Source organism: Trachinotus anak, unplaced genomic scaffold (genome assembly GCF_046630095.1).
Source record: "Trachinotus anak isolate AG129_WGS33_773 ecotype Australia unplaced genomic scaffold, CSIRO_AGI_Tana_v1 ptg000002l, whole genome shotgun sequence".
NCBI classification, from domain to species: Eukaryota; Metazoa; Chordata; class Actinopteri; order Carangiformes; family Carangidae; genus Trachinotus; species Trachinotus anak.
The window spans coordinates 12,477,105-12,496,640 of NW_027273853.1; the positions used below are offsets into that span (position 1 = coordinate 12,477,105).

Below are 19,536 nucleotides of genomic sequence, written 5' to 3' on the forward strand. Positions count from 1 at the left end.
GTCCAGTACTAGCTCAGAATCTCTTTCATCTTTGTTTTCTGGCAAACAGCCGAGCCGGCAGACGCTACGTCACTTCCTCAAGTTATTTCCATTTGTTTGTGACAAACGACAGCAGTCACCTAGTACCTTTTAAACCAAAGATAACGTTACTGTTTTATTTTACAACATGTTAGGGTGAAAATAGCAGTACCCATTTTTTTGTAAACTGCTGTACTCTGAAATCATGCAGGAAATCTAGTAGCTACCAAACGTACTAGCGTTAGCAAAGACAGGAAAACGTGCGTCCGCGAACAGAAGTAGTTGGTCAGCTAACGTTAGCTAGCTAGTTTAGGTTAATTGGCTACCTATTGTTAGCTGCCTTGTTCCCGGTACCGCTGGTGCAGTGTTGGATAACGTTAGCTGACTTATTCTCTATTGTAAGCTGATGGAGTGCCCTCATCTGAACTCAAATGTGAGCTGCGCTGTCGATTCATCCAGGTTCCCCAACGGCACTCCGTCCTCCTGGTGTTGCAACGGTAAGACTGTTTGTCACCCTTTCATTTTACGTTCATGCTAAAATCGACGGTAATGTAAACATAAATTAGAGCTGTCCGTGTGATGTTTTGGATCCTAGCCTCCGGTCAGCCCACTGACGCGGCCACATTAGTGTCAGCTACTGAGATACTGTAGCTACAAGTCAGCACAACAGCAATTACAAGGGCAAATTACAATTCACAAGATAGTTTACGTCCTTGTCAAACATGAAAGAATGGCCCTTTGAAAAACAAATCACAGTAGTATTGTGTCGTTAAATTGTTGACTTCACAACCATGACAGCTTCGTCTTTTATCTCCAGTTTGCAGGTCTAATAAAAGTCCATGGATTTGTCTTACATGTCTGATGGTCCATTGTGGAAGGTAAGTTGGTGTCTGCTGATGTTTTGTTGGCAACTAAAGCTGCATTCAAGAGTGGCAAACATATTCCTTTTGCTTTTGGTGATCATTTAAACCGGCAAATCAATTATGCAAACACGTTAGGGTCTCCAATATGTAAATTAAGGTTTGTAGTCTACAGAAGTCAATCAGTGGTCACTGAAATGCCTGTGTATAAATACAGCCCTCAAAACCTGATGTTAAAAAAACAAATCTCAAGTATTTGGCTAAAGTAATCTTCCAGAGCTGCAGTTGTATTACGATAGGCCTGGTAGCCTCAAATTTGACTTCTGATAAATTATTATTTTATTCAAGTCACAGAGCTTAGTGTCCATTTTTTCTCCTTGATGGACTTTGAAAGAACTAGAAGGTTGTTTTACAACACATACAGCTGTTTGTTAAAGATAGATATTCTAGCACAGTAGACAAAAATGACACATTTCCTTGCTTGGTTTTGTACAGTGTTAGAAAACTGTAAACTCGTTGTATAAAGAAATCTTGAATTGTGTAAAACAAACATAATATATACAAATATGAATACAACAAATGATAGCTCTTTTGAATTTTGGTACATGTCCCACAAATCAAGCCAGGAGTTATGTCATTTCCAGTTACCATCCTTGTTTGGACAAGGGATTGAGTGTCTTAACTTGTAAAGTGGGTTAAATATCTGTTTTATTACACGGCAACAGATTATGTTTTTCTCCAGATAGTTAGATGAGTCTTTGAAGATTCTGGAAATATTATCAAAACATGAGGAAGTGCTGTTAAACAGCCTTCTGTTTTTTTTAACAAAGATTGAAAGAAAGATCTTTTAGTCAAACAAATGCTTAGCTTTGTGACTTGAATGCATTGGTAATACATAAGAGGCATTAATAGTTATGGTCTGGTAGTTGAGAAGCAGCATAGTCATTCTGGGGGGCATTTTGAGCATAAATTAGGCCAATATACGTTGATAGTTGTGTTTTAAAATGATCTATTTTATCTAGATACGTCAATGGACATGCAAAGAAGCACTTTGAAGAGAGTCATGTCCTTGGCATTAGTCAAAAGAAGGGTGAGAAACAGGAGAAAGAGAAATCCCATCACTCTGTCTGCATGGACTGCAGCAACTACAGCGTGTTTTGGTAAGTGTCCTTCATGACCAACCTATCTATGTCTACAATCTGTGACTCACCGTGGGGCCCCGCAAAAGTACAGTCATTAAACCGTTTAGGAATCAAGGGAGTGTTATTCCATGGTAATAGGAACCAAATGTTGTTTTTTTTTTTTTTTTTTTTTAAACAATCTTCAGTATTGTATTGAAGCTTGATCAGTTACTTTGCAAGTGATCCAACATTCTTCTGGATACATGTCACAAATAGTCATGTGTTAATTCCAAGTGAAACATATTTCGTAAATATTTCATAAACTATACTCAACTATACTCAAGTATTTGATGAAAATCATTCCTGACACATACCTGTGGTTCAGTGCCATACGCTACCACAGTGAAACACAACATGGATATATTTATTATTACTGTGTTTCAAATCTCATTAAGTTTATTGTGTTTTCAACTAAGTATATTGTCTAATGTGGATTTTATAGTTACAGATGTGATGAATTTGTTGTCAATGACACCAAACCTGGACAGGTGCAGAAGGTGAGGGAACATCTTCAGAGTTTAGAAAAGTAAGTACAAATCTCAAGAGTTAAGTCTTTAAATATGTTTTTGTGTTATCGTTTTACTTTATCATCATTAAGTTTACAAAAAAACCCTGCCGTATCAGGAAGATGCACAAAGAACATGTTTTACAACATTCAAGAAGATTTGTATCCAGATAAAATGTTTTCCCTCTTCCAGCTCAGCACTGATGGGTGACAGACAGAGGAAAAGAAAACTTCAAGAAAGCCAAGCTCCAGACAATAAATTGTTAAAAGACAATGTGAGTGCCTGAAATTATTATGATTATTTTCTTTTGTAAGAAGACGCAAAGTTGCAGCCACTCCACAACTGTGTCCTAACACAAAATACTGTGCTACCACTCAACCTCTGCGCAAATTTTCCTTTTACTAGACTATGTTCACACTGTGGGACAGGGATCCAATTAAATGAATCACAGCAGCTTTTACAGAGCTCTACATAAAAATAACTATTGCAGTCTCTTTAAATGTTAGTTAGTCCCTAAATGTGTGTGTGTATGTATATATGTATGTATAATAAATCTACATATTAATGTATCTCACTTTTCTCTGCCAGGATGGGGTAGCTTTAGGTGCTACAGGCCTGCGGAACTTGGGCAACACATGCTTCATGAATGCCATTCTGCAGTCCCTCAGGTAAGGCTCTGCACTGAGGACGAGGTTTGTGGGTGGTAAACTGGGTTTGCAGCATGCTTCAGTGGCTCAGCCCCTGTAGACCCAGGGCCCCACGACCAGTCATCCTTTATTAATACAGTCTGGGGCACAGTCGGGGGGATTACACGGGCTGCTTGGAAACAAGACACAGTCAAAGGCCAGATTTTCCAACTAACACACATTTGCCTTCTTTTTTAAGGATTATACTGATGTGTCTGTACATTTGCTTGATATAAAGTACATCTGATACTACTGCTGACCATTTGCCAAAGCCATCCCATAGCTGACAAAAAAAAAATCTACTTTCCTACTTTCCAGGCACCCATTACTTTCCATGAATTTCAATATTTTGTTGAAATCCATTTGCAGAATCTTGACATGTGCTTCAAGAAGTCATCACTCTGAAATACAGTTCTCTTTGTTAGATTTACATTTACATTCAATCTGGATTTCTGAAATCCTTTGTTAAACACAGCTGTTGTGGTGAAGCAGTTTTAAGCGCAGTGATACGAAACTGTTGTAGGATGCTATGTGTATGTGTCAGTGGGAAGCTACTAGATTTGAGTAGTCAGCTGAAAAGTGTGCTGTCAGAAAATGAAATCCGGCAGACAGTAGTCATAACAAGAATGAGGTAAAGGTTGTTGTTTGTCATAAGAATCTACAACTTTAACTGTATAACTGATAACATACTAGTAAGTGAGTAGGAACTAATGGCTGCTTGGAAGTTTGGATAACATTTTGAATAAAAAAAAAAAAACTGACATATTTTGGAGGAGGGTCAGCAGTAAATTAACATTGACTTGATTTATCTACAATTAAAACGCAAAATATGATCATTCAGCAGCACTCAGGCAAACCTATATAGCTAACCTAGATCTTGAGCATTTTACCTAGAGGATAATGGTTGTTCCTACCTGCTACATTTTTGGCAAAGTTTGCAAATCTCAGATGTCAATCATGTCATCACTGAATGTTTGTTTCTTTGACAGCAACATTGAGCAGTTCAGCTGTTATTTCAAGGAGTTGCCTGCAGTAGCTCTACGCAGTGGTAAGACAGCAGGAAGAAGGATGTACCACACCCGCAGCCAAGGGGACAACAGTGTGTAAGGTCCTCTTCTGAAGGAGGGAGGATTTATGGGCTGATTGCATTGATCTGAAATTAATTTCAGCAAGTATGAAATTGATAAAATTGTTACTTGTGAGTGACCACAGAAGACAACCTGCTCTTTTCTTAATTCTCCCGCAGAGCAAGATTCAAATAGTACACAAATAGTGTTGTACAGTTAGTGACAAGAAAAAATACTGTATATTGTATTACAAGTTTTTTGATGTGGGTTAATGTTTTAACATTGGTAAGTCTTTTGCATTGATAAGTTTTCTTAGAAATGTATTAGATATGCTTTATTGCCTCAGGTCCTTCAACATGGTAACAGGCTTTTTTTATGCTGAACAGGTCTTTGGTGGAGGAGTTTAGGAAAACCCTTTGTTCCCTGTGGCAAGGGAGCCAGACAGCCTTCAGTCCAGACTCCTTATTTTATGCCATATGGAAAATCATGCCAAGTTTCAGGTATGCCAACATTGTACAGAGAATTTTCAGGAATTAAGCTCCTAATACTGAGGGGTAAACAGTTTCTTATTCACTTCTGTTTTCTGTCTCTGTGCTTAAGTGTAACATATTAGAGTCAAAATATGTAGCAATGTATCGTGAGTTTTTACAGTAGTATCATTTAAAGCTATGTTTTTGTGTTCAGGGGCTATCAGCAGCAGGACGCCCACGAGTTCATGCGTTACCTGCTGGACCACCTCCACAGGGAGCTCCAGTACAGTCGCAACGGGGCGTCTCTCCAAGTCTCACCTCAGGATGGAGTCAGACTTTCCACAGCAGACGGCAAATGCTGCATGTAGGTCCATCTAACCTTACAATTATTTTGTTTTTGCCATGTTATTTATGTGTTTTTGTGTTTGTGCTGTTTTTCTAGCTGAATTTATATTGACCAAGTAGACTGCTGTCCACCATCCATGACTTGGCTTACAAAAGTGTCTGGTTGCTTTTTGTTTTTTTCAGTAGCCTATTTTACAATGGTGTTTTTACATATCGTGTTTAATTGTTGTGCTTTTTCTGTTTTGAAAGCAGTCTAGTTTTAACTTTGCTGTACGGGGCCTTTTAGAAGTGGTAATGATCACAACCACCAATGAGTTACATTGTGCTCGAGTACATTTTCACAAAATGCTTATGTCAGTAAACATTCTAGATCCACATGAAGAACATGAGGGGTTAGGGTTTGGCTTATACACTGAACACAAAAAGATTTGAATATATACACATTAATTGATTAGAACTCCTTTGTTTGCTTTTTGATTCTTACAGAAATGGGACTGCCAGTGTTGTCACATCAATTTTTGGTGGAATACTGCAGAATGAAGTGAACTGCCTGATATGTGGGACAGAATCTCGGAAGTTTGATCCATTTCTTGGTAAGACAATTTTTGTTAGTGAATAACCACGTACAGCAAGTTGAAGAAAGGTACAGTATTTTTCTCCTTCAGTACGTTACAGCCTGATAATGTGTGATATCAGAAAATTAATTTCATTGTCTATTCATTCCCAGATCTGTCTTTGGACATTCCCAGCCAGTTCAGACAAAAGAGAAGTAAGGACCAGGAGCCAGGGCCAACATGCACCTTACGTGGTAAGTTTCCCACTGTGGACGGCAGTGACTCCTAAGACATGTTGCTTTTGGCAGTATTAGTTTCTATTTGTGAACTGCTGAGTTTAATGACAGTGTCTTATATTGACCTGGTTTTGTTTTAGACTGCCTACGTAGCTTCACTGACCTGGAAGAACTTGATGAAACTGAGCTGTACTATTGCCACAAGTGTAAAAAACGACAGAAATCCACTAAGAAGTTCTGGGTCCAGAAGCTGCCAAAGGCAGGAGACAGAGAAATCATCAGTTCATTTTTTACACTTCACTAATTTGACTGATATTCTGTGAAAGTAGAATTCTGAGGGAGGCAGCATGCTTTGGTGTAACTGGGGTTTTGTTTGCAATTGTAGGTTTTGTGTCTGCACCTAAAAAGGTTCCACTGGACAGCCTTTTTGAGGAACAAGGTTGATACCTATGTGGAATTTCCACTGACAGGCTTGGACATGAGGGGCTACTTACTTGAGGTGAGCTGAGATGCTGATCATGGAATTTAACAATATATTTTTTTAAACAGTTATATCCCAGCCAAGGGATTTCAAATAATAGTAGACGTTCTGTGGCAATTGAAGGACGTTTACAAGTTGATGTAAAATCGATCTGAAAATGATGAAAAAATAAGGAATAATAAATTTATAAAAATAAAACTGCTGCAGCTCAGTTGGACAAGGTCAGTGTCAAAGTCCAAATAATGCTACAGTAAGTAGCGCAACAGGTCAGAGGTCAACTGTATAGTTTCAGACCAGGTCTCTGTGATAATCAGCTGCAGTTTTATAGACTGTGCCTGTACCACAGTAAGCAACATAAATAAACACCCTCATAAATACTTGCATTAATAAACCACTCTTGCTTTTAGCTGCATCCACTTTTAGGGGAGATTTGAAGAGAAAATCAACTTTGCCAATGTGGTCATTCTGGAAATGTTTATAGGCTTTACCTCAGTTGTACTTGTTGGGACCATCAAAATACCACAAGAACCTAGTGTACTTGTGCCAAACTTAAACCTTTTGTAATGATGGGGTATGATTTGGTAACTTAAAAAAAGAAGCCACAAGTCACACTATGGAAAAATCATAAGCAAAATGCCAGACAGCTGACTTTGGTAAAATGTGAAATATGACCGTAATAACTGCACTGTGAGTTGGGCACAAATACAGCAGCCACAGACAGCATGAAGAATAGACAATTTGAAATTTAGATATTACAGAAGGTCTGTTTATATGCACAAATTATACTAGCTCATTTGCTAAACTGGTGACTTAGAAACTGAAGTTTCCCTTTTTACAGTCAGCTGATGAGACAAGAAAAAAAATGTCATCCAGTGAGATCACTTTTGGCCTCTGCCTGTCCAGAGATGCACTGCATCTGGAAAATAATGGGACTGTCTCAAAATTACATTGTGTACATACTGATAAATTGGAAGTTATATAAGTTATATATATATATATATATATATATATGTGTGTGTGTGTGTGTATATAGTTATAGTACCAAAGAAATATAGATATTAAATGACTTATTAACAGTAATGGGCAGGCCTTTGTTGTTCCAGTACCATTTATAGTGTGTTTATGATTTAGCAGTTAACAGTCACGAGCATCTGTTTAGTGTTCAGGAAAGCAGTAGGGCTGTACCTGCTGTTTGATACTTTTGTGCAAATGCGTGGAAGGTAATGTAATTAGATCATTCTGTGTCAAAGACCAGTGAAGTGATTCGCCTTCTGAGTGTCTGAACGTCTAGTGGCTCTAGGGGGAGCTATTGTAAAGCAATTCAGTTGTGTGACACATCAATGGATACAAAGGAAAAACTGGAATTTCCCTTCAAATTATTCCTTTTTTGTTGCTACTTTCCTTTAAGTTGTAACATTTTTGAGTCTAATGAGCCTCTCATCTTCATATAAAACACCTATGAGTCCTCAAATATGCTGCCTCTGTTATTGCTCATTTGGAATTTGAGACTACCCGCAATTTTCGTGTGATACTTGTCGGACTTTAATGTGTGTACCAGTATGAAAGTGAGAAATCTGGCTTGTGTGCACTTTCAGGTGTGAAGCTGTCTGTCTACACTCTGTTGTAACTGGGGCACAATGGTGTGGGTAGAACTGAGTCCAAAGAGGAAATTCTCATCTTGCTTGTTTACATTTGCAGCCAGAGAACTCATTACCAGGGAGTTGCCTGTATGACCTTGTGGCTGTCGTAGTGCATCATGGTTCTGGGTGAGTAGATGTTTGGCATTTCTCAGGTTTGATCCTATGATTTATTTCAATGCCTAAAGTGTAGGACAATAAGAAAATGATTTTGTGAAAACAGATATAATTGTGAAATGTGCTTACTTAAGAAGTATCTTAGTTTAAGCACACAAAGGGCCAAGTTATAATTGATAATCAGTGCTTTCAGATTTATGTGTCATCTGTGAAATTATAATTTACTGTTTTAATGAGAACTTACAACAGCCTTAAGATGCAGCATCTTGATATCAGATATATGCTAGATGTGCATTTTTCACCATGGAAGCAAATCAGCTGCGTCCCCTCATGAAAAAAAGAAAATCAACACTCAAACGTAAATCTATACATTATCATCTACTGACCGGTTCTGCCTACCGCAGCAGGCTGTCAGTCAACCCATTGCTGTAAAAACAATTCAGATCCAGTTTTGTTGAAAAGCCTTGTGGACAGCTGCAGTTTAAAAATTCATGAAGCCACTAAACGCTGAAAGGCATTAGGCTGAGAGTCCTTGAAAATGCGTTTAGACATGCCAAGAGCAACTGTTGATTAAAGAGCTGCTGTTTTTACCCTTGGCCTCTGAGTGGTGATGTTGCACTGCTGCTGCGTTGAGAAGCTGAACACTTCCCCCTCACTTCAGCAGCAGCAAAAGACGTCTTGTCAGAGGCCAGAGAGCAGAACATAATTTATATGTCTGTGTTCACAGGGTTGGATCAGGGCATTATACAGCATATGGCAGCCACAAGGGCCGCTGGTACCACTTCAATGACAGCACAGTAACTCTGACCAATGAGGACACAGTGAGGAAAGCCAAGGCGTACATCCTCTTCTACGTGGAGAGGACTGGCCAGGTGGCCTCAGACAAGACTGCCCCAAACAGCACAGCCACAAACAAACCTGCTGTGGACACGGCAGCCGTGGACGGTGTTTCTTCAGAAGCAGTTGCTCAGGGCAAGGCTGCAGGCGACACAGTAGCCACAGACAGTGTTTTGATGGATGCGTCAGCCTCACACATGGTTACCTTGGACGTGAAAGCCCCAGATAATGCCACCCTGGAAAATGTGGGCAAAGACATGGCTGCATTGGATGAAGCTGACACAGCTTCAGTGGAGGCCGCAGCAGATAGGGATACCTCAGAGAAGACCGCAGCAGAGGAAGCTAGCCAAGCAATACAAACGGTTGTACAATGATTGTCTCCGACTTTACAGCCTCAGACCAGCTCCTCACTCCATTTTGGCTTCACCTCAGCCACATCTCTCACAGTGCTTGATTATGATAGCTAATTTTCACGTTTAATATATGTGCAACTATTTTGTTTTTATGACCTGCATGACGGCATTGTGTATAATTTGCTGCTTGATTTTTGTTTAGTACGACTCTTTGCCTTTATTTTCTTGATTATGTATTCCTCAGTTGAGGTAGACTTCTCCGTATCTAATAGATTCCAAAGGTGATCGTTTAAAGTAATGAAGTAAAGCTTTAGCCTTGGAAAACCTCAGTTGGTCCAATGTTAATCCTAGACTGATGAGATTTGTTGTGTTAAGACAGTGTGTCATTGTAACAATATTTGGAGTCTTTATTGTTTTTAAAGTTTCTAATTTTATATTTTCCACCTCTAAGAACCTCATAGTTCTCTTTTCCAGGTATTAGGGGAGATTTTAGGATTTAGAATGCAATGCATTTATTGACTGACAAGTGCTCATTAGGGCTGTAGAAAGTTGTTTTAACCTCTTGACCAGAACCAATGTGAAAAAAAATGATCATTCTCAAATTGTTTTGTTTGTCTGTATTGGTGCTGGAGTATCTTTTAACATTTTATGTTGATCTGAAATGGGCTTAGACACAGGCCCTGATGAAATTCTCTTTTAAACTATGTATCAGGCAAAGTGAACATGACAAAATACTAAAAGAGAAACTTTTTTTCTAATGTTTGGTGGTGTTTTTTTTAATCTTTGGAAAAAAATGTAAATCTTTTCTGAACCTCACTCATTTCCCAGTGACCCAGCTGATCCATTACCACAACCTGCAGCAGTGACAACTAAACACACAGTGTCCACTAGGTGCTAATGGCTTTCAATTGACAGAAGTTGAAGTTGTTATGTTTTAATAAGTCTGAATGATAATGGCCTAGAATTTCTTTGAATTTAGCTCAAGGATACAGAGTTATGAACAATAGTTGAAAGATACTGATGCTTCAGGAGCTATTACATGTTTAATTTTTGTTCTTAGTTGTAAGTCAAGAAGACAAAAACTTGAACTCCAGGACGGAGAGACCAACAGTTAAGGCAGACTTGTCCCAATTAGTCTATCGACAGATTATTAATCTACAACAGATAACTGATTAATTAAGTCTTTTTATGAAATTCACAACATTTTAGGGTTCTTGATTTTCAAATGTGAGGTTTTGTTTTTCTTGTCTAGCATTTTAGTAAACTGATATCTTTATTTTTTGGACAGAAAAGTGATTTGAAGACCTGTCTTCTACTCTAGGAAATTGTGTCCCATTTTTCACAATTTTTAAGTGATAAATAATTCATCAATATCAAAATAATCAATAGTTGCAGCGTTCAAAACGAGCAAAACCTAATGAAAAAATAATCTCACTGTTTGCCTATAATTTGAGCAGCATGTACTGTTGCTGGATGTTATCTTTTTTTACACATTTGTATGTTCTTAGAGAAGGTTTGATATCAAAAATATTAAATAAATATAGACTACAATTTTTCAAATGTACATTATCTACATATATTGACATGTTTACCAATGATGTAATGTGATTTTGTTTGTTGGACACATGCACACCAGAAGGTACATTATGTTTATATGCGCAACACCCTTATTATGGTGTGTAATGGAAAACAGCCTTTGATGTGTTCGAGTATGACCTCAGAGGAGACAGAGAGCATATTTTTTTTATCATGACATTTTTTTTTTTTTTTTTTTTTTGTTTTTACCTTCCCTCTAGCGAACATCTCCACCCACCCTCCCACACACACATTCATAAGAGCTCCCCTCGGGACACGTGCCAGCCAGTCAGCCTTCTCACTCAGGCAGACACAAGCGCTCCTGTATGTTGATGAACAGCTGCTCTTCCTCGCCTGCTCACAGGTGGCTGTGGGCTCGCTACTCTGTCCCCATTAATGACACAAGTGGCCTTTTTTCCCCTCCTCTTTCTTTCCCTCTCAGAGGCTAGATCACAGCTGCTAATAATGAGCTCACATTGCATTGTGTTTGTGCTAGGTTGTTAGATCAGAGGTCTGGTTAGGGTCGTTATTACACGGTGAGTCACAGTACAGATTGAAATCACCTTCCCAATTGTGGCATTTCCCAGTGTCCTAGGTTTTTTTTATTTTTTTTAGAGGTTGGTGATAACAAGTGGAACAGGATGTAACTAGCAATGTAGCATGGAGTGATGGCAGATACAATGGTATTTTTCCTTTTGCTATCTCAGTATGTCCTCTGTGTTCCAATTGAGCAATTTCAGGCACACACTGAGTCATAGTTCAGTATGTTCCTTGAGGCAAAGTCCTACGTAACAGTTTGTGCTCGTGACTTTCTCCCACATGAAGGGCGTGTCAGGTGTAGGCATATGAAATTATTAGGCTTTGTAATGATCTTGAATATAACAAAGGAAAGTTCTGAGGTCATAAAACGAGTCATTGATGTTGTGTTGTAAAGCCTTCACTCACTCCAGTGCAACAGGTGTTTACTACTGTAAATGGTGCCTTTGTAAAACTAATTATGCCAAGTAATTTGTGTTTGTAATGGTGCTATGTATTGGATTGAAATGTATATTAAGATGATTTTTGCTCCACCCCCTGACGTGGAATGACCTTAATTTTTTTTTTTCACCACCAACAGTATATCTTTAAAAATGTGTAGTAGAATTGAAATTGAACACAAACAACAACTTAAACATCCCCTCCTGACAGGTTTGAAGACTCCTCTTTAAATAATACTTTGTGTCTGACGTGGGGTTTTCCACAAAAAACGTTTGATCGCCTCCTTAAAAGTTCTTAAAATTACATCTGCTTCTCCTCCTTCCCAGTTTAAAGATTGTGAATGTGAAAACAGTTGTCCAGTGTCAAACTGTGCTTATACATCACTGCTCACTGAAGGGTAAACATCAATGAGAAGAAACAACACAAAACTCATTTTGGAGTGGATTAGAGCTGAAAGTCTAAACAACAGCTGCACATTTTAACTAGCGAAACATTCACTGCAGTGGCAGGTTTATTGTGTTACATTGCATTTTGGAGGTGTTTCTCTTTTTATGTGTCAGTCTGCGTATCTGTATCTGAGAATTAGGCCAGGTCAGTGTAAACATCTGGCTCAGTCCAGTGCTTGCCGCCTGTCGCGAGCCATGACAGATGGAAAGGGAGTGTATGGCTCAAACACTTCCATCTTTGACTGCACCGGCAGTTGTCTTCCCAAAATAGCCTCCACTCCACAGCCTTATATGTGCAGGCCCGCAGCATGTGCCTGAGAAGGCATCATGTATCTAGGCCACACAATACAGGCTGTGGGCTCATTGTTGCTGCTTGCCAGCAGGCCTATGACCGCCCCAGGGACGAGGCCCCTCTTTCTGTCCCGGGACGGCTCACCATGCACCTCACCCAGCTTAACCATGAGTGTCTCCTCCACCTCTTCTCCTTCCTGGACAAGGACAGCCGGAGGAGTTTGTCCCTTACCTGTCACCAGCTGCGTGAGGTCTTCCTGGACCCCCGCCTCTGGAATCTACTCCACTTCAACTCCCCGTGTGAGCTGAGGAGAGACAACTTTGTGCTGGGATCCTCACTGCGTTACTTGACTATTTGCTGGTATTCCAGCAGGGTCCTGCAAGTGTGCAACATCGAGGACTGGCTGAAGAGCTCATTTCAGAAGGACATCTGCAGCAAACATGAGAGCCTGGTCAGCACTTTCCTGGCCTATGTCTGCCACATGTGAGTGCTTGTGTGTGGTTCTCCCCTGCTTTGTCATTTATTTTAAAAGATAACAAAATCATTTTTCCAATGGTCAGTGAAGAAATATACAAACAGAGGCTGGATAAAACAGCACTAGTGATTTTCTGGCTTTGATGAGATGTATATTTGTGACCTGACATAACCTGTGTCTACAGGTGGTGACAACTCAAACCAAAGAGTGATTTACTTTGCTGTATTTGAAACACATTTAGAAGTAAATTATCCTAAAATTATCATTAACATCAAAAAATGGAACAGAAAAATCTAGCAAACCGTACTATACTATTTATACTCTTATTGGTTCTCTCGTGACTTCTGAGTTATCTTGTGACCTCTAGGTTGGTCTCAAATGTGACCATAGAGCTGAATTAACACCATTCTAACACATCCTCCATTAAAACTGAACATATAACTTTATGTTTTTTGGATTACACTGTATCGTCAAGTGTTCCTGTCATGTTGTTAGATTCTGTCAATATCCGGCAATGTGAAAATACCTTCAGGAGCGCGAGGTTTCACCGCTTTGTGTTACATATTAACGTTCAAAATTTTGTCTTGAAAAAAAAAACAAAAAACAACTATTTTAGGTTGGATGTGTCTCGGGCATCACGCAATTTCTGTTTTTTTTCAGGGTCATTCACTTCCATCACGGGGAACAAAATTATTTTAATTTAGAGACACATGACTTACTGAAACTGCCATGTTCAGCTGTAGGCAGCAGGGAAGAAAATCATTAGAAACAGATGGTGTATCCAGAGCTGGCTACAGAAACAGAAAAATGACACATCTGTTGGACACAAGCCTGATTCTATTAACTAACATAACTGTGGTCAGATATCAAATTATATTTATCGAATGATGTGACAGTTGGATTTGATAGGTCACTGAAACGTAGCTTCGTTGGCTTTTGGCCTCGTGTGCGTGGCTGGCTGCATGCAGGAGTCGGCCTGGAGAGGCTTAATGAGGTCTCTGGATAATTTCTTCGTGGTAGCCAGTAATAACCGTTGATGTGAGGGAGCTGGGCCACCGCAGCTGGCCGGGAGAAGAGGAGGGAAGAGGGGCTGGCTCATGCGCTCAGTGTATGACCCTGTGAGGATTTCCTGTATTGTGAAATTTGAGACGCAACACATGAGAGCTGTGAGACCAGTCAAAACTAGAACCACCTACTTTGTCTGGGTCCTGTATCTCAAGGCACACTCACTGCATACTGATAAACCCTCCCAAATAGTGTAAGGGAGAAGAGAGCAAGTGCACGTGACAAAGTGGGAGGGGCCTCGGAGAAGCTGTGGGGGTGATAAAGAGTGATTTGGCTGCGGACCCTCCCAGTCAGCTGCAGACTGGAGATTTACGCAGGCAGGTGGAGCCTACAATTGGCTCTTTGTTGCTGTCAGAGGAATGAACATGTGCATCTGTCTCTGCCTGCCTCTTCCTGGATAAGACTCCACGCAAACTCTGACGCCAAGCTCATGTCAGTCCTTTTTTTATCTTCATGGAAAAAAACTATAAAACATTGCATGTCAGCGGTCCTCTTTATACTGCAGTTTCCACTCTACTGCTCCTCTAGTACAAGATGACTTCAATATATATATATCAATTTTCAAGAGCTCATTTATTTGATATTGATTATCCAGAGATCTCAGCATTAGAATTATGCAACACGAATTAACATGCTAAACATGCCATGTAGTGTAGGTTGCACAGTGGGTGGCACAAGAAGCTCTGGCTGTTAATGGTTTCCTTCCAAGACGAGCACCATTCAAATAAATTCATGTTTTCTGTTACAAAACGAACTCAAGCACATCTTGAGTGACTGTTTAGGTTATAAGTTATGACTTCTGCTTACACAGTGCCCGCAGTTTCATCTGACAGCTGCTTTTTTAAATATTCACCACTGAATTTAGATAGTAAAAAACTATTTAGCAAGATTGAAAGAAATCCTTCGACTTAACAGAACAAAAGAAGGGAATGTTAAATATACATCTCAGTTCCTTTTAGAGTTCACTGGATAATTTGACCAGACAGACACACCGCCAGGAAACCAAAGAGGTCATTAGAGAGATGATTACAGGTTAGTGGTGTGGTGTTCTGTTTGTGCTGCTCAGACCAGGCTGCCCTCTATGTTGTGTGTTTTAATGGGAAATACATCATGTCTCAAACTTTAATGGAAACAAGGAAACACTGCAGACATTTCTGTGGCATACATTATTGATGGAAGATGTCTACAGGCAGGACAAAGAGAAAGTAAGTCAAGGGAATTTGATTAGGATAGATTAAGACAAAAAAATATTCATTAAATTGAAGCAAATAATGACATGCTTTTGTGCAAAAAAAAAAAAAAAAACAACAACGTAAAAATCTATGCAAAGTGAGGGGATGGAGAGGGTGGATTATGTAACAATGGTTGATGAAGTTTTTATACCTATCATGTTTAACTCCATCCTGTGCCTTCAGTGCTGAGGCACACAGAGAGCAGCTGAACGTCTAAATGCCACCAGCTTTGAGCTCTTGTCATTCCACTGCTCTACCTCCTCCTTGCTTTTTTGGTTAACGTCAATACTGTGCAGTCACATCCGCTGATAAAACCCCACATTGCCCCCCCCCCCTTCCATGCAACAATGAAACGGTGCACGTGGATTGACTGTGCTATCCCATGTTCAGAGGTTACTGGGGCAGCAGCCTCAACACTTGCAGGCAAATGGAATATGTTTGGCTCACATGTGGTAAAGTGGTAAGATTATGTAAGTCTTTATGTAATCTGCATCAGTGAACGTGAATGACATCCCCGGTCTGCAGCCATCAGAGTGCCTGTCTGCCAGCTCTGTACTGCCAGCCTGCCAGTAGGTTGCAGTGCACTCCTGATACTGGGTGGAGACATGCAGTAACACATGCATTTTTATAGCAACAATTCACATTCATTTTTAGAAGTAATTCCTGTGAAATTTAGAAGTAATTCCTGTGAAATTTAGCATGAGGAAATTTATTATTTTTTTATCTGGCTGTCATTCATCAAACATCCTGTCATTGTTCTGTGCAATAGCAACATACTCTATTTATTCACAAAAGCTTGTTAAAGGACGGAAACATATAAGCCCAGTGGGACACAGTGTAAAGAAAAGATAGCTTGCTCTGGGTATTGAACTGCTCTGTCGTTGAAGAGATCATGTTGCTGTCTCTCAGTGGTGTTGCTTATATCTCATTCACATATAGCGCGAGACAAGACTCTTTGTTCTACAGTATATGTTCCCCTTTGTGAGCCCTAAAAAGTATTCATCTTCACACACCAAACAGCATTGCTTACTTAAGACTAGTCCTTGTCCAAACACACAGTGATCCTGCCTTGTAATACATGTCCTAAGGTGTGATGCGTCAGGATGACTCAAAACAGGTCTTTTACTAGTTGTACTCCTTCACGTGTTTGGGAACCTGTCATGTGTTAATGATGTTACTGCCATTGTCTGTGCACACAGGTGTCCTAACCTGCTCGAGCTAACCCTGTCTGGCTGTGGACACATCACTGACCAGGATGTGATCTCCGTGCTGCAGAGCTGCAGGAAGCTACGCAGCCTCCACCTGGAGAACTGTGTCCGCATCACGGACTGCAGCCTGCAGGAAGGTGTGGTGGCTCATGGAAACGCTCTGGAGGAGGTCAAGGTGGACTTTTGCAGGAACATCACTCAGGCGGGGCTGCAGGCTGTCAGGGAGAACAGGCCGGACATCCAGCTGAGTGCAGAGAGGAGCGCTGGTATGATCCCTGACAGCAAGCCCGAGGAGAGGGTGCCGCTCAGGAGGACGCTGCAGAAAGTCCTGCAGTTCTCCTGAGGGAAGTGCTTCACATGCTTTCACATGGACCATGAGGACAAAACAGACGTGATTTAAGGACTTGTCTGTGTTATGCTATTGCTCTGATTTGTATTTGTATTTAATAGAAGTGTTTTTGCAGCCTTTTGATATTTTTTTATACAACATATGCTGAATATAGATCTTCCTTATGTGCCGTTTAAACTGTCTCTATTCCATGTTATTCCAACCAGAGAGAATTGTACACACACTCACAATTAAGTCTTATATATGCAGGTGACCTTATCAGTAATAACACAAAAACACTGAAATTGTGCACTTATTAGTTAGATTTAGCACAAAGACTTGAAACAGCTAATGTGGATCTATTCAATAGCAAAAAACACATAAATAAATCACCTAACAGCACCTCTAATTCACTCACTATTAACATGTTATATCTTGTTTAGAGCTTTAAGGAGATTTGAGAATGGTATCAGTCATCTCAACTAACTCAGCAAAACGATGAACCATTCCTTTCATAGCATATGATAGTTTAATTAAAACGTCACCTCCCCCAAGGGGATTATGCACACCTACATGGTACGAAGGAACAGAAGTCGCAAGGTTGCACTGTGCTCTGTGTCTGTCATGGTAAGACATGTCAGCGTGGGGAGGAAGTGTTTCTCCTTGGGCAAAGTGGCCCTTTGCCTGAGCTGTGATTGGAATCATGTTATATAAGACTGTGAGACACATGAAAGTAGGTTGATCAGGGGAGTGCGTCTGTCCGTAAATGCCATGTGACAATTTTATTGCAGGCTGCGAGGGTGGTCCCCGTCCAGTGACTGCATCTCGTAAGAATTACCATATGTTCTCACAAAAGGTCAATTTATTGAAAAATAACCTTCCCCCCATCCTACCATGACGTGTGTTTTTAAGATAGAATTACTTTATGCTACCTTGTTGCCTTCTGTTGTTCAAGAAAGGTCACAGTACTGTGTGTGTTTTCTTTTTTACTTTTTTTTTTTTTTTTTTTACATATTTATTAACTACAAGTTCCAATGTGATGGACAATAAAGTTTATCTGAATGTAAACCTGAATGATGACCTAATGATGAACTCACGGATATTAGACCTGTCACAGTTTTCGGGTTCATAAAATTCATACAAACTACCCTTTCATTATTCATTAGTTTGGCGGTATATTTAAAAAACAAATCCTGAAAAAAAACTAATTCTGAAAAAATACATCAATACTATACACATATAGTATATGTGTGTATAGATGGATAGATAGATAGATAGATAGATAGATAGATAGATAGATAGATCATATTTCATGTATATATTTCAGAATTATAGCACTGATGATTGTAAATTTTCTCTCAGCTTCATTATACAGAATGATTTAGGATCAACTTAAAAAAGCTTTTCAGTCATTTGACAAGCATTAAGAGCACAATGAAGAGTAATTTTATCTTTTCCAGTAAAACCTTATCTTGTGAGTTACACTCAAATTAGATATGACATAATTTTCTCCTTTTGACAGCTCTGTAGACATATGGTATCCCTATTATATTTCATATACCTGGCTTACTGAAAACTATGATGGCAAAAGAAAGCCCCTCAGGGTGGGTGAGGATAATACAGCATGTGCTGTTTTAATATACGATAATATGTGGTTTTTTCAACAAAGAAAGCCCCAAACCAGCTAGATAAATATAACTGTTATTGCGCTGAGACAGATGCTCACTGTTTTAGAGGCCAGACAGCAAATGCTATATTATTTACTATCAAGAGACCTGCCTTAATAGCAAAGTGCTTGGGATAGACCATTAAGACGTATGAGTTCCAGGTGGTGAGAGTCCTGAGGCACATCCGGCTGCCCCCAACCCAAGAACAGGAGTGAGATATGTAACAATGCAACGTTTTCAAAGCGTCACTGCTCTGCTTGTTTCGACTAGGCGCAGATTTTTTTTTTTTATGGTCCTGTGAGTTTAAAAGAAGACAGACTTGACAGACCTGTTGCCCAGATGCGTGTCCTTAGACGCACTGCTTTTTGATGTGCAAGCCATTCAGTGCGAGGCAGCTGCAGCCTTTTTGTTACCACAGTACAGTGTGTAACATTGTCTAACTCCACCTCCTTGCAGCTCCTTCATTATATCTGCATTGTGAATAAAGTATCCAAGCACAGCCTTCACTCTGACGGAATCCAGGGAGAAGTAATGATGTGGACCCATGAACAAAAGGCCAGCTTGTGTTCGAAAAGAGTGGCTACCATGTTGAATAGAAAGACACACTCCGAGCTGAACAAGCATTTTCTGTGTGAATGATTTGATATTTAAAGTATTCTGCAACCTCATAAATACATAATAAGGAAATTCACAGTATCTGCCATCGAGATCTCAAACATTTCATGTAATGCAAATGTTCTTTTATTGGATCTCTACTGGTACAGTCAGTGGAATCGTGATCTTGATCTTGTGTTTGTGTTTGTGTTTGTGCCTCATTTTGTTGTGCAAAGGATTATTCATGCTAGAGCTGGTGTAATATAAATCCTCCAAGATCAAATGTGGACCCCAACATGCGTCTGTCTCCACTTTGGAGAGTTAAGAA

General features: G+C 39.7%; 2 protein-coding genes across 2 annotated transcripts; both read left to right on the forward strand.

The window, feature by feature from the left end:
• The first annotated feature begins 84 nt into the window (after window positions 1-84).
• Window positions 85-10,106, forward strand: usp3 (ubiquitin specific peptidase 3). Its single transcript, XM_071498519.1, has 15 exons — window positions 85-515; window positions 836-896; window positions 1,901-2,038; window positions 2,502-2,585; window positions 2,758-2,839; window positions 3,154-3,233; window positions 4,241-4,354; window positions 4,705-4,818; window positions 5,003-5,152; window positions 5,620-5,726; window positions 5,861-5,941; window positions 6,064-6,182; window positions 6,309-6,422; window positions 8,103-8,170; window positions 8,886-10,106. The coding sequence occupies exons 1-15, from the start codon at window positions 425-427 to the stop codon at window positions 9,367-9,369; spliced, it is 1,887 nt and encodes a 628-aa protein (XP_071354620.1). The 5' UTR covers window positions 85-424; the 3' UTR covers window positions 9,370-10,106.
• Window positions 10,107-12,596: 2,490 nt separating this feature from the next.
• On the forward strand, window positions 12,597-18,015 carry fbxl22 (F-box and leucine-rich repeat protein 22). The gene is made up of 2 exons (XM_071498532.1): window positions 12,597-13,122; window positions 16,611-18,015. The coding sequence occupies exons 1-2, from the start codon at window positions 12,656-12,658 to the stop codon at window positions 16,960-16,962; spliced, it is 819 nt and encodes a 272-aa protein (XP_071354633.1). The 5' UTR covers window positions 12,597-12,655; the 3' UTR covers window positions 16,963-18,015.
• The last annotated feature ends 1,521 nt before the right edge of the window (window positions 18,016-19,536 follow it).

What these genes read in the sequence shown, in the direction of transcription:
- usp3 (XM_071498519.1), top strand. Translation starts at nt 425, where the DNA reads ATGGAGTGCCCTCATCTGAACTCAAATGTGAGCTGCGCTGTCGATTCA. An exon ending in CTGATGGTCCATTGTGGAAG is followed by an intron (nt 897 to 1,900) that starts GTAAGTTGGTGT and finishes TATTTTATCTAG; the next exon opens with ATACGTCAATGGACATGCAA. An exon ending in GCAGACGGCAAATGCTGCAT is followed by an intron (nt 5,153 to 5,619) that starts GTAGGTCCATCT and finishes TGATTCTTACAG; the next exon opens with AAATGGGACTGCCAGTGTTG.
- fbxl22 (XM_071498532.1), top strand. Translation starts at nt 12,656, where the DNA reads ATGTGCCTGAGAAGGCATCATGTATCTAGGCCACACAATACAGGCTGT. An exon ending in CTGGCCTATGTCTGCCACAT is followed by an intron (nt 13,123 to 16,610) that starts GTGAGTGCTTGT and finishes CTGTGCACACAG; the next exon opens with GTGTCCTAACCTGCTCGAGC.